This window comes from Lissotriton vulgaris, chromosome 8 (assembly GCF_964263255.1).
Source record: "Lissotriton vulgaris chromosome 8, aLisVul1.2, whole genome shotgun sequence".
NCBI lineage: Eukaryota > Metazoa > Chordata > Amphibia > Caudata > Salamandridae > Lissotriton > Lissotriton vulgaris.
The window spans coordinates 873632158-873644983 of NC_141696.1; the positions used below are offsets into that span (position 1 = coordinate 873632158).

The window sequence follows — 12826 nt, forward strand, 5'->3', positions numbered from 1 at the left end:
ATCAAACATATGTATCCCCATATAGGATCGCTAAAATGTACCTCTGGGGTGGCAGACGCATGTCCCAGTTGTCTAAAGATACATTTTTATCATATGATGTGGGAGTGTACGCACATTCAGATATATTGGGTAAAGATATCCGTGATTATAAAGGCGGTCACAGACCTGGAAATCCCACTGAATTCTCTTAACTAGGTCAGATACATAGGCCCAAATCTCACAGGGAACAAAGCAGATTCGCAGAATTAGCAATGGTGATTGTAAGAAAGAAATATCGGAATGGGTTGGAAGGCAAGAAAGGCACATGCAATCTGAAAATGGGTGATTGTTACAAAATGTACACAGGCTGAACTGGCCAGGTTGACTGCGCTTAGAGCCAAGACATGTTAGGAAGGTGCGCAAAGATGTCTGAGACACAATCTTAATGGCCTTAGAGGCTAAATCAGAGGAATATCCGCCATCAGGATACCTGTGGACTATTATAAAGTATTTGTACAATCTTATTAGGCCCTGCTTAGGGGTAATCTTTTCAGACGGAGCAGTGAATGGCTACACAGGGAGGTGTGCTGGAGTTGAATTTCTTTGGGATATACAGTTCGAATAGTTGTTGAAGATCTAATCCTGGTTATATTTAGAACAAAATTTAATTATACGATAAACAATATTTACTGGACCCCACTTCTTTGGTAATTTGTATTGCATGACAGTTGTTGAAATTGTTAAATCTGAATAAAGATCAAGTCTAAAAACAATTATAGAAATCAGTCACACCAGCACTTAAGCAGATGCCAAACAACCTTAGTTCTTCAAACGTACTACTAAAATTCCTTCTTGACCCCTGTTAGACCTGGCACCATTGGCGTGGGTCTCTCTTTCATTTTTTTGCTGTTGCCTCAGCAGCTGCGGCACTGCATCGCATTTGGGGATGCAGTGCACTCAATGAAATTCATTTTATTTATTTATCCATACATTACTACCACCCTGCCCCTCCCCCTCCCCACGTCACCGCCCTGCAGGTAATCCCACTGCTGGCCGCGGCTGTGCCTCAGTTGTTTTTGCTGGTGTTAGATGCTTTGGGCACTGTGCCAGTGCTGTCCAGTGCCACAGTGCAAGTGCTCCCCATTGTAAATTAATGTACAAATTAGTGATTCCATGATTGGCTGGTTTGGTTTACTTGTCAAACCCTAGTAAAGTGCACCAGGAGTGCCTAGGGCTTGTAAACCAAATGCTGCTGGTGGGCTTGCAGCACTGGTTGTGCCACCCACAGAAGCAGTCTGTAAAAGTGTCTAAGGCCTGCCATTGCAGAGCCTGTGTGCAGTCTGGTACTGCCATGTTGACTGAGCACGTGCACCCACTTGCCAGTCCCTAAACTTTCCCTTTTCTTCATCGTTGTGGAAGCAACTTGCATTGCCAGGAGAGAGGATCGACGTCGCAGCAGATGCCGCCGCATCACTGGGAAGCGTGTCACAGGGCCTGTCGCGGCTCACATCGTGTCAAGCATCTCGCATCGCCGGGGGAGAGGATCGACGTCGCAGCAGACACCCCCGCATCACCGGAAAGCGTGTCGCATCAGGGAGAAGGCGCCATCTTTGTTTCTTTGCACCCGATCTTCGACACATCACCGTCCTTGAGTTCCAGGGACTATTGCATCACCTTTCTTGCAACATTTTTGTTGCCCTGCGTGTCGCATCTAAAGGTCAATTGACTCAAAGTGTCGCATTTTAAGATCTAAAGAGAACTAAGCTAATTCTACCATTTTAAGTACAGTATTGTGGATTTTGTGGTGTTGTGGTAAACCTATATAAAGAATACGTATTTTTGATATAAAACCTGTGTGGTGTCCATCTGTAGTGTTGTTACTTGGTTACTGTATGTGTCTGTTTGTGCCAAGCTACCAGGGGGTGAGCATGGTTTTTTTTAGGAGTGTTCCTCCTTACCCTGACTAGAGGCAAGGGTCCCTATTTGTCACAAGTACCTACCTGTGCCAACTTGAGACCCCCAAATCTAACAACCCCCATCAAGAAGGGAATTCTGTTTTAGGAGGAAAATTGTTCACGCTTTCACACTGAGATTTTAGGGTGTGCACAGATGTGCTGATTTGCTCCAGCAATTTGCGGCTGGGACAATTCTTTCTCATATATAGTATCGAAGCATGTAGGAATGGGGAATAACATGCATATTATTCCACATTCAGTCATAACTGGGTGCAAACTGCACACCCGCTAATTTTCAAACCACGCACTGTTGTACATTTGAATTTGTGCAATTTGTGTCAGCATAATACTGCCCTATCGTGATCAAGTCATTAAACTTAATCCTCGTTGAGACAAGCATTTGCATTGCAATAGGTCTCGTGTTTACAACAGTTTGAGCTGTTGGCATTGTAAATGACAATACCTTTTATTTATGTGTTTTTAAAACAGATAAATAAAAGGCCTTGTCATTTACAATCACAACAGCTTAAACTCTTGCAAATGTGAGACCTATTACATTGAAAATGCGTTTGACGCCCGTCCTATAAAATTTTTTTTTAAAGTGTTAGGAGAGAGCGTGTCCTGCCTGCAATAGCAGTCAGGACAAAGCTATTTGAGAAAATAGTGCTTGGAGGCATAAATAAAGCCTTCTGCGTAACAACACACGTGACAGGGGGTGTCGCCATGGGAGGTTACAAAATGAGACAAGGCGTTACTAAGGAGCGACTACCAAGCATATTGACCAATAAACAGCCACAGTTTACAGTGGACAATGACACAAGCCAATTAAAAACATGGGCGGAGCTTTAAGTCCCTACCTGAATAAAGCATGCCTGTCAGAGCAGCGCATGTGCTGACCAGCTCGACCTCAAGAATGAGTTAATTTGCCAAACTTACCTCATCCAGGCTTCCTCCATACACTTCGTCCGTACTCATGTAAAAAAACTTCTCCACATTGGCTTCGTATGCAGCATTTATAAGAACTTCAGTACCAAAGACGTTTGTGTTTGTAAACTCAGAGGAATGGCTGAATGAAATATCTGCAAGAAAAATCAGACACATGCTTACCCTTTTTAGAACCATACACTTCAGAAGTAAAAATCAATGTCACTTGTAGACCGTAGTGAGTGGTCACTGTAACCCGCAGGTTAATTTGGCTACACACTAGTTTGGATAAAGCAGTGAAGCTAAACATGGACTGTATCATGAATGCATATGCAGGACATAGCTGTGCAACTCTTTTTAAGACCTTCCACTATCTATAGCACATACACTTAGACATTCTAACAATTCCTGCATGAGCAGCCTTCAAAGTTGGGAAACAGTGAGAGGCAACCACAGCTCACCATTTTTGACTGGTGCTGTCTGCAGCAGAAGAAGAAACGTGTGTGCATGCTCTTCGCACAGTGCAAAGTCTATTACAAGCCTTAGCCAAGCCAGCAGGCCTCTCCTTTGTAACGTGAGTGCTAACCTATTGGCTTTGCCAATGGTTATTTGTAAAGCATTGTTTTAAAAAAAATCAAAACAATGGAGGAAGAGCACATTGTATGCTACCTTATCTTCAACTAAATAATGAAACCAATATTTTGAACCTTTATAAAGATCATGGGTTCTTTTTTAAATTTCAGGCAGAAAATAGACCAAAATTTAAAAAGAATACCGCATACAGAGGTCTAGTTACGTGTACTTAAAAGCACAAAACAGCTAGTTACTTGAACTTAAAAGCACATAATGTAAAGGAAAGATGCATGTCAGTTACTTTCTAAACAAGGAGAAACTGGAACAAAGGTTCCCCCATTTGGCGACTGCAGCAACCCAGGGGTAGTGATACTCAAAGTTGGGCCCGGGGGCCTGACCTTTGCATGTGGCCCACTGGGCAACAGCAGCACTGGGCTGCTGTTTAGTGGACTCAGCATTACCATTACAAAAATGTTAAATAAACAGTAACCATTTATTTATAGATTAATTGCATTTAAAGAAAGGAAGAAACTAGGGTGAACTGCATCCCTTATCTTTAGGAATACCTTCATTTTTAAAGACAGTAAAGGTGACAAAATATGATAGTTTCCTCAAAATTGAAAAAGTGAGTTTCATCAACCTGCAGAACCATTTCACCTTAATAAATCAGATTATAGCAGTTCATTCTTAAGTTTTTTTTCTTAAGTGATAGTTTTGAAACATGAATTTAGAAACGTTCATGCTCACCTCCCCACCCCCATTGACAGCAATGCTATTAGTGATTAAATCCACAACACGGGAGGTTTTGTATAGCACACATCCTGAAGTCATGTATTTCGAAGTCCCCTTACAAGTACTAATGAAGAACAAGCACTTACAATGCAATAGGTTTCGCATTTTCAAAACTTAGACCTTTTGGTATTGTAAATGTAAACTTAGACCTTTTATTATTGCAGGTTTTTTAAGCATAAATAAAAGGTATTGTCATTTACAATGACAATAGCTCAAAATCTCACAAATGCGAGACCTATTGCATTGCAAATGCTTGTTGAGTTTATCACAGCCACATACAGAGACAGTTTTTGAGCTTATTGCAGCCACACCCAAGTGCTTCACAGGTCTTTAAAAGACCATTTGCGGGTTAACGAGGCTTTGTTGTTTTCACCCCTTCATCTCCATTCTGCCTATTGCTGGAAGAATTACGCCCCCCGGACCCCCCTGAAATTTGGCTCTAGCTGCGCCTTTGAATGACGGTGTAGAGTAATTCAAAGGGTTAAGAACCACTGTCCTACCACCATCGCAGCCGATAATTGTGGAGCTACCTGGTTCTTCACCCCTTAAGACTACGACTAGCAAAAACCGAAAGTCACTACCGTCCCTTCCCGCCCCTGTGGAACTTTTACATCAACGGAGGAAAGGATAAATGGACTGCATGTCGGTGAGGGAGATCTTACCGGTGGCGGTTGCTTGTAGAGACTCAATGCGTTCGACTGATCTCATACTAATCTTTATTGAACTTCCTATGAACTTTGACTCTCCTGGGGCGGTGATGGTGTTATCGGACAGTGTTCGCATGAAAGATCGGAGGGGTCAAGGATGAGACTGTTGGTCTGGGTTTGATTTCGGGGCTTTAAAGGACAAGGGATTCGCTAATGTAATGCTTGTCGGAGGTTGGGCGTTGTTCAACGTCTCCCCTGTCTGGCTCTGTCTATAATATTTTTGAGTACTCTGTGGTCTTAGGACAGGGGTTGTTCGTTTCAGGCGGGGGGAAAGGTGACCGGGAGTTTGTATGACATTCTCCTCCTCCATTCTTCTTTTACTTTTTGTAGTTTAGTTAGTCGGGGCGACAGGCACGCTGCTAGTTGGGGTTAGGCGAAAGCCACTTGCAGGGGTGCAGGGTGGGGGGATAGGTCTATAGTTTTGTTAGTTAGTTTAGTACTTGTGGTTTCTTTACCTCATGCTTTCCTTTCGCTCTCCTTTCATAACGATGGGATATTATCATGATTTCATATGTATTCCAGAATCTGGTAACCGTACTTCTTTTTCTATCCCGACGTCAATGGGTGGGCGGGGTCTGTGTGCGGGCGACTGCGTTGGGTTATAGATCGCTTTGTCGTACATCCTGTTTTGTGCTTGCTAGCGCAGGCGCCTCGGTCGTTCCCTCTAAATTGATCGGGGACTATCCCATTTTTGTACCTACTCACTTTATCATAGTGTTTGAATGTGTGGTACCAGATATGTCTGTTTTCTTTTCCTTGCTTTTTACGTGGGGGGTTACAAATAAAATGAAACCTTCGTCTTATCCTGTAACGCGTTGTGAGCTCAATACAATGTTTATCCTGATTCGCTGCCGGACCTCAGGGTTGTCGGCTGAAGAGCTGTGTCATTTGATAATATAGTGGGTCTTATTCTTGTGTTGCGGCCGGCCCCTGCGGTTGTTGGCCCGTGCTTGTATTTTTATTGAACTGTACAATAAAGGTTTTTTTTTTAAAAAGAACCACTGTCCTAGACTGCTATCGATTGTATGCTATCAGATCTCGGCAGAGCCATCTATGGTTGTCACCACAGACCTGAACATACAAAGGCCATAAATGGGCTTGTCCAGCACTGTCAGCTGTCAATCGTGAACAGACATAGCTCAACCATGGCTCACTGAATCACCTTAAGCCTTATAGCCCGTTGCTCCACCTCCGCTCTGCTGACTTCGTATTTACAACAGGCGGCAGTAGCCTGGCCTTTCTGGCCCGAAAATTCTAGTTCCGCCTAATCCCAGACTGACTCACCTCAAGCGGATTTTCATGTACACTACACACTCCCCAAAGAAGGGCGGAACTCGCCAACTTTAAGAGGCGAGATGAACAGCGGCACGTGCGGACTCCACAGCCAATCACCACTATATGGGTGATATATGGTGCACTGGTATTGGCTGGGTTCCCCAAGGCCTCCAACACTAAGGTATTTTACACGTTAGCAACGACCAATCCCAGACTATGTTCAGCCACAGGCTTGGGTGATGTGCGACCCGGAAGTGCCACAGTTTAAGGACAACTTACATCAGTTAAGAGATCGGCTGGTGACGACGGATGTGAGGCTGTACTCACGGATGGGCCACATAAGTAGTGGACAGGTGTCCCCAGTAGTAGGAAAATTATGGTATTTAGTGTTTGCCTTCATTACGGGGGCCATACAATGAACCCAGTCAGCGCTCACGTTCACTTTTCAGCTAATCCATCCTACTTTTCTGGCTCGTAGTTGAAGTACGCGGCACATTGCACTTCTAGCTTGAAACGCAGCGCCACAAAAAAAAGCAATGGCCGTGCAGCCGTGAAAGTCACATGCCCGCGCGGTGCGAAAGTGAAAGATAACCAGTGGTGCGCGCTCACCACAGAGGAGCGCAGCAGCGAGGCCAACGCGCGCTGCTGCGCGTGCTAGCCACCGGTGGGAATGGGCGTAGCAAAGGCGGAACATGTGCCCGCCTTTGCCCAAATGCATGCCATATTTTGGTATAAAAAAACGCTAAAGCCAATGGCGGGCGGCGAAAGCCTGATCACACGCACAAGCGTGTGAGCAGCTTTCAGAGCCCCCTTACAAGAGGTCTCCCGCAGCGCGAGCAGTGCTGCGCATCGCAACGCTAGACACGAAACCTAAAAAGGAGGGAAATTAAAAGAAAACAACTGCCTGGGATCACACAATTTAGTCAAGGAAGAAGCCGGAATTCACTCAAGATTTTCTGATTCCACAAGCTGCAATTCAGTTCAGCCACTTTGCTTCCCCTACACCCACTTCACGCCCCCCTCCTTCCCCAATTCCAGCCCATTCAACCACCACCCTGCTGGCATCAGTGAGCCCTACGGACACAGCTTAGACCAAACTTTTCGGCCCCTGGGAAAATGTTTGCCAGTACCCATGATTTATAGACATATTTCCAGTCACTTTCTGGCCTCAAACACGAGCTGAAAGCAGCAGCCTGACATTCCTCTCAGTGCCATAAATGCTGCCTTTGTGTACCACAACTTGGGTTTTTAATGACTAGATGGAAAACAGGAAATAAAAGAAAATCAACATTACAAAGTCTGCCTTTAAGCTGTTGCTGTGCTTTTAAGGTTGAAGTGGGAATGGCGGGGAGCAACTGAGAGCAGGGAAAAGAGATGTGAAGGAGAAGCAGTATATGGGGAAAAGCAAAAAACAAATGCACTCCCTTTGCGGGCTTAAAATAAAGAAACATTTATTTCCTGGATGAAAGACATTGAAGGATACAAGCCCAATCAAAGGATGGTAGAGCAGTTGAGGGACAAACTTAAAAGGAAGGAGAGTAGTCGAATAAAAGGCAAGTTCATGAGTAACAAGAAAGTCAATCACCAAAGCTCACCATAAGTTTTGATATGAGCCACAAGAGGTCTTTTGACAGCAGAGAGCTGAAAACTGCCTAAAAACTAGCATACAGCTATTCTATGCACCAGTGCACGTTACAGAAATGGAAACAAGCAGCTGCTTTTAAAACTATTATTTTTATATTTAATTATAACAAGTGTTCGAATAAACCAACATCACGCCTTGTTAATGCAAATAATGTACACCTAATCCTACATAATTTTAGATGAAGACAATCCAGGAATACTTCCAAATGTAAGGGGTTCAAATCGGGAATATGCTCATGTCAGCATTAAAACAACATTTAAAGGAACAATGCAGATGTGCATATATGTGCTAAACTGCTCTTGCATGGTATAAAGTCGATCAAATAAAATAAAATAGCAAAGCAAGAGGTGGAAATTATGTTGACCTTTCAGTCTCTGAGCTAACAAATAAGTGCAACCATCCTCAGAACTAAATACTCTTGGCAAAAGGGCTGTCCCAATTGACATTAATCAGTAATAAGATAGTCCAAAATGATTCTAAAATAAAGTGCCACGCCAACGTCCATAGAGCTAGTTTGGACTATTGAATGTGTAACAAGCACCAAGAAGACCAAGAAAACCTATACAGCAGTGCTTGCCAAACGTTTTTAGAACCACTAACCGCTGGTAAAAACTCTTGAGACCAACCTTGCTTTAATGGACATGAAGAGGGTGATATTTGATGTAACTAAACACCGTGTGGCATCAAGGTGTCATTTACAGACAGTACATTTTCCATTGAATGGCCACTAAATTTGCACAGACAAACAGTTTTACTGATAAAACTATATCGCAACAATCAGGTTTCAGTGAATATTTATCATTTGTGCATCACCAAGTAAGGTGTCCTGATTTGTTTTGATTCTATTGAAAGCTATGTTTCCATCACACTTCAGAATTACAACTGTGTGTTACAAAAAATAACATCCTGCAGCCTTTCCTTTCATAATCTCCGTACCCCAGCAGGATTGCCACATAATTAATTTTGCTTTTATTTCCCTGATTGCAAAGTGAAAAGAGTTTGGAAACAGAATCCCCATGGAAAAACATAAACGAGCAGCAATTTGTCAGACAACATAGCATGACATTTGACTTCTGTCTTTGTTGTCCTTCAAATGTTACAACCAGTGGGCTGCGAATATATATATATTTCGCTCCTCTCCGCTTTGGTCCAGCCGTCGCACTGCCTGAACAGCGGGTGCATCGTCGAGAATTGGACCACAGAAGCACAGTTCAGAAATAAAGCGATCCCTCACACAGCAAGGAAAGGATTGACGACGCCCTGTACTGGCTACAAATAGTTTTATTTGGACAGCTGATAAGATGCGTTTCACCTGTCCAGCAGGCTTGTTCACCAACGGTGAACAAGCCTGCTGGACAGGCGAAACGAGTCTTATCTTCCTCATTACTGCATATTCTGTGCATTCGCAGCATATTTCTCCATATGAAATGCTGCAGATAGTGTGTCTGGGGTGAAAGCTGATGGGTGTAAAATTGTGTTCCCTGCTGTAGGTTTCCAATGTAATTTCGTTTCTAACCTACCATCTACCACATATACTTCTACATCTAGGAAACAGATGGAGCTTTCACTGATGTTATAAGTGAAGTGCAGGGGTTTATATTGTTACAGTTTAGTTCAGTTATAAACTCTTCTGCAGTGTTTGTCACCCCTCCAAACCACAAACAGATCATCGATAAAACAAACCCATATACATACATATACATACACATATGCATACATACATATACACATATATATACACACACACACATATATTACCTATTGGTGGTCGCTAGTAGGTAGTTATAGTTAGGACCTTGTTTCTATTCAAAAAGCATTTTTTGTTTTCTCAATAACTTTGGCGCCCGATGACGAATCTTCGCGTAATTTTCAAAACTTGTGGGGCGCTCTGGTCAGCTCCTATCTTGAAAGTTTCGGGGTAATTTGGCAAGCGGGGCCGAGAAAAAAGGGGGGTCTCAAAACGTGTTTTCTCAATGTTAATTCCTCTAGGAAATTTTAGACACGCTTACAGACCGAACTGCTGAACGGAATTACACCAAGTTTGCCAAAATGGTAGCACTTATTTCAGAAAGAACTCTTGTTGGTTAAATGGTGTAAATCCGCTCAGTAGTTCCTGAGAAATTCAAGAAAAAGAGGTGAAAAAATCAATTTCCCATAGGAAACTTTAGACACGGCTACAGCTCGAACTGCTGACCAGAATTACACCAAAATTTGGCAAAAAGTAGTGCTTGGTTCAGAAAGCACTCTTTCTTAAATGGTAAATCCATTCAGTAGTTGCTGGAAAAATCCCAAAAATAAAAGTTCGATATATAGAGGCACACGGTCCGCGCACCCTGCCGATCACGAGCTGCATTTTTATTGGCTGTCAACACTTCAAACCAGGAAGTGTTGGCAGCCATCTTGTGCCGAAAAGCGAAAAAAGAAACACGCAAAACAAGAAAAGGGGGCAGGGCCTGCTCAGGGCCCAAAAAAGCATTTTTTTTAAAAATCGTCCAAATTCGCGCTGGGTGCACGAATCCGGCCAAGACCGAGAAAAAAACCCAACAAAAACGAATTGAAGACCCGGGATAAGCCAGGTCCCGGGGGTATTAAAAAAATGCGTGGGCGGGGCCCCAATCTCCGCCACACTGCTCCGGTACCGCCACCCCCCCGGGGTTTGCATGAATATTTGTGGGGGGCACACGGCCCCCTGCAGCCCCGGGAACCGCTACCCCCCGGGGCTTCTTTTTAAAAAAAATATATACCTGTGTGGGGGGGGGGGCTTGAGCCCCCCCACAAGCCCCGGGGACAGCCACCTCCTCGGGGCTGTTCAGATGTTGGGAGGGGGGCTGGGGACCCCCCAGGGCCAGCTCCTGCAGTGTGCCGGGGTGCCCATCCCTGGGACACTGCAGTTTGCTATGGCAGGGCGGCAGCCCTGCCATAGCTTCCGCACTGTCAAAGCAAACTGTGGTTTGGATTTTGTAATAGAGAGCAGGTTTGAGAGAGCAGAAAACCGGCTCTCTCTTCCAAAATTCAAACCAGATTGCTTTGCCACATGGGGAGCTGCATCTTAGCAGGTTCCCATGTGAAAAAGTAATGCCGGCTCCCGCAGGATGCCGACTTGGACCGTGGGGGCATTTCGGCTCCCCCCAGGGTCCTCAACGAAAGGCCAGGCCCAAGGGGACGGGGTCCCCGGGGTAAGGAGTGGCCCGGGAGGGGGGCCACGCCCCCATTAATAATTATTATTATTTTTTTTAAATGTCGCAAAGGCCGGCCCCGGGGGATGGGGTCCCCGGGGCCATAAATGCCCTGCGGAGGGGGGCCAAGTAGGCCCCCCTCCATAATAATAAAAAAGAAGTTTGCCCATGCCCTGAGGATGAGGTCCCCGGGGCCCGGAATTGGACACGGGAGGGGGCCAACGCAGCCCCCTTCCCATGAAGATATATATATTTTTTTAAATGAGTGTTAGGTGCTGGGGGATGGGGTCCCCAGGGCCCAAAAACAGTAAAAAGGGGCGCCACTGCTAGAAATGGGGTAGCCAATTCTACGGGGGGGGGGGTTGCATGGTGCAGAGCGGCCAGGCCAAACTCCTGAGGACATGTGTGAAGCATCCACGCAGTACGCAGAGACGACACACCAGGCACAGCACAAAAAGAGACACAACACCAGTTTGGATGAAAAAGAGTAACTCTTATATTGTCTCTAACCTGCAAAGGCAAACACAGTAATCACAATGTTGCGCCAACTGGCGCCAGGGCAATATATACACGGGGATCATTCACTGGGTAAAGGGAAAAAGAGGAAAAAAATAAGTCCATTAGTTCCAGAGCGTTATCAATTGACATGGAACATCAGGCGCAAACATCTGCCATAAAACCTCTTAACAGGACGTCCAGCACTAACATCAGGCATAGACCTAAATCCTGGGGCAGGAAACATAGTGCGCCTAAAAAGGAATGGCATACACCATCAGCAGTATAGGCGTGAGGGGAAGAAACACTAGGCATCAGCCTTTGGGTATGTCAGCATAGGATAAAACATTAGGCGTGAAAAGCTTGAAAACACATCATGCATTTTAACCCAAGGCACAGGAGTGGATCATTGAAACTCATGGACCCTCACTGGTGTGGCACCTCCACATAAATAAGGTTTCCTGCTCCGGGCAGGTGGGTTGGGACACTCCCCCAGCCAGGGGTTAACCTTATCACCAAAGACAGCCAACCAGCACTTAATTTGGGCACTGGCCCAGTCCAGGGGACCCTCAGTCACTGCTCCCCTCGGGTCAGGTCCTTATCAACTGGATGGGGGCCAACGGGGCCCAACAACAGTTTCAGGCAGGGGCAGGGTGGCCTCAGGAATCCTTCAAGGCCTCCACCGCAGGGGTGTTACCTCCGTCTTCGGCCCTCCCAAAGTATTGGTCCCAGGGGGGGCGGGCACCGACACGTACCCAGACACTTCCCACCCCCCAGCTCCTCAAAAGGCCTCTCCCCTTGCCTTGCGGGGGTGCTTCCGGTAGTCAAACTCTTCCACCCCACCCACAGGGCTCTTGCGGGGCTGCTTGGGCTCCCGACAACTTCCTCCTGATTCCCCCAGGCCCCTCCTCTCTCACAGGGACCCGGGACTTCGAGGCAGCCTCCGCAGGGCTGCTGGGCCTGCGCGGGGTAGGCTCCCGCCTGGCTCCTTGTTCTACACGGGGCTCCCTCGTTGCCACAGGGGCCCTGCAACGCCACCTCCTCCTTCAGGCTTCACCCGGGTTCCCTCCTGGGACCCAGGGCTTCCTACGGCCTCTTTTTGCTTCCCGGCCGGGCGGCCAACCAGTGCACGGCTTCCGGGGGCGTGGCAGCAGCCACCAATGCATGTGCGGAGGCTGGGAGGCGCGGCCAGTGACATCACCGGTGCCCCAGCCACGTGACACCGCCCTCCTCAACTTCCAGAGGCCCAGCGCGGCCTACCCCCAGCGGCCCTCTCTTGGCTCCAGGGGCCACCGCGAGGAACCA

General features: G+C 46.1%; 1 protein-coding gene across 4 annotated transcripts in view; it reads right to left on the minus strand.

Annotated features, from left to right (window-relative positions):
• Window positions 1-12826, minus strand: part of TGDS (TDP-glucose 4,6-dehydratase) — a 417256-nt gene that overhangs the window by 149129 nt on the left and 255301 nt on the right. For all 4 annotated transcript variants that reach the window (XR_015299323.1, XM_086934798.1, XM_086934800.1 and 1 more), the window contains exon 5: window positions 2871-3013. Coding sequence is in view for 3 of the 4 variants with exons in the window: in XM_086934798.1 (XP_086790924.1) it covers window positions 2871-3013 (143 nt within the window). In the remaining variant the exon portion in view is untranslated. The remainder of the gene's footprint in view (window positions 1-2870; window positions 3014-12826) is intronic.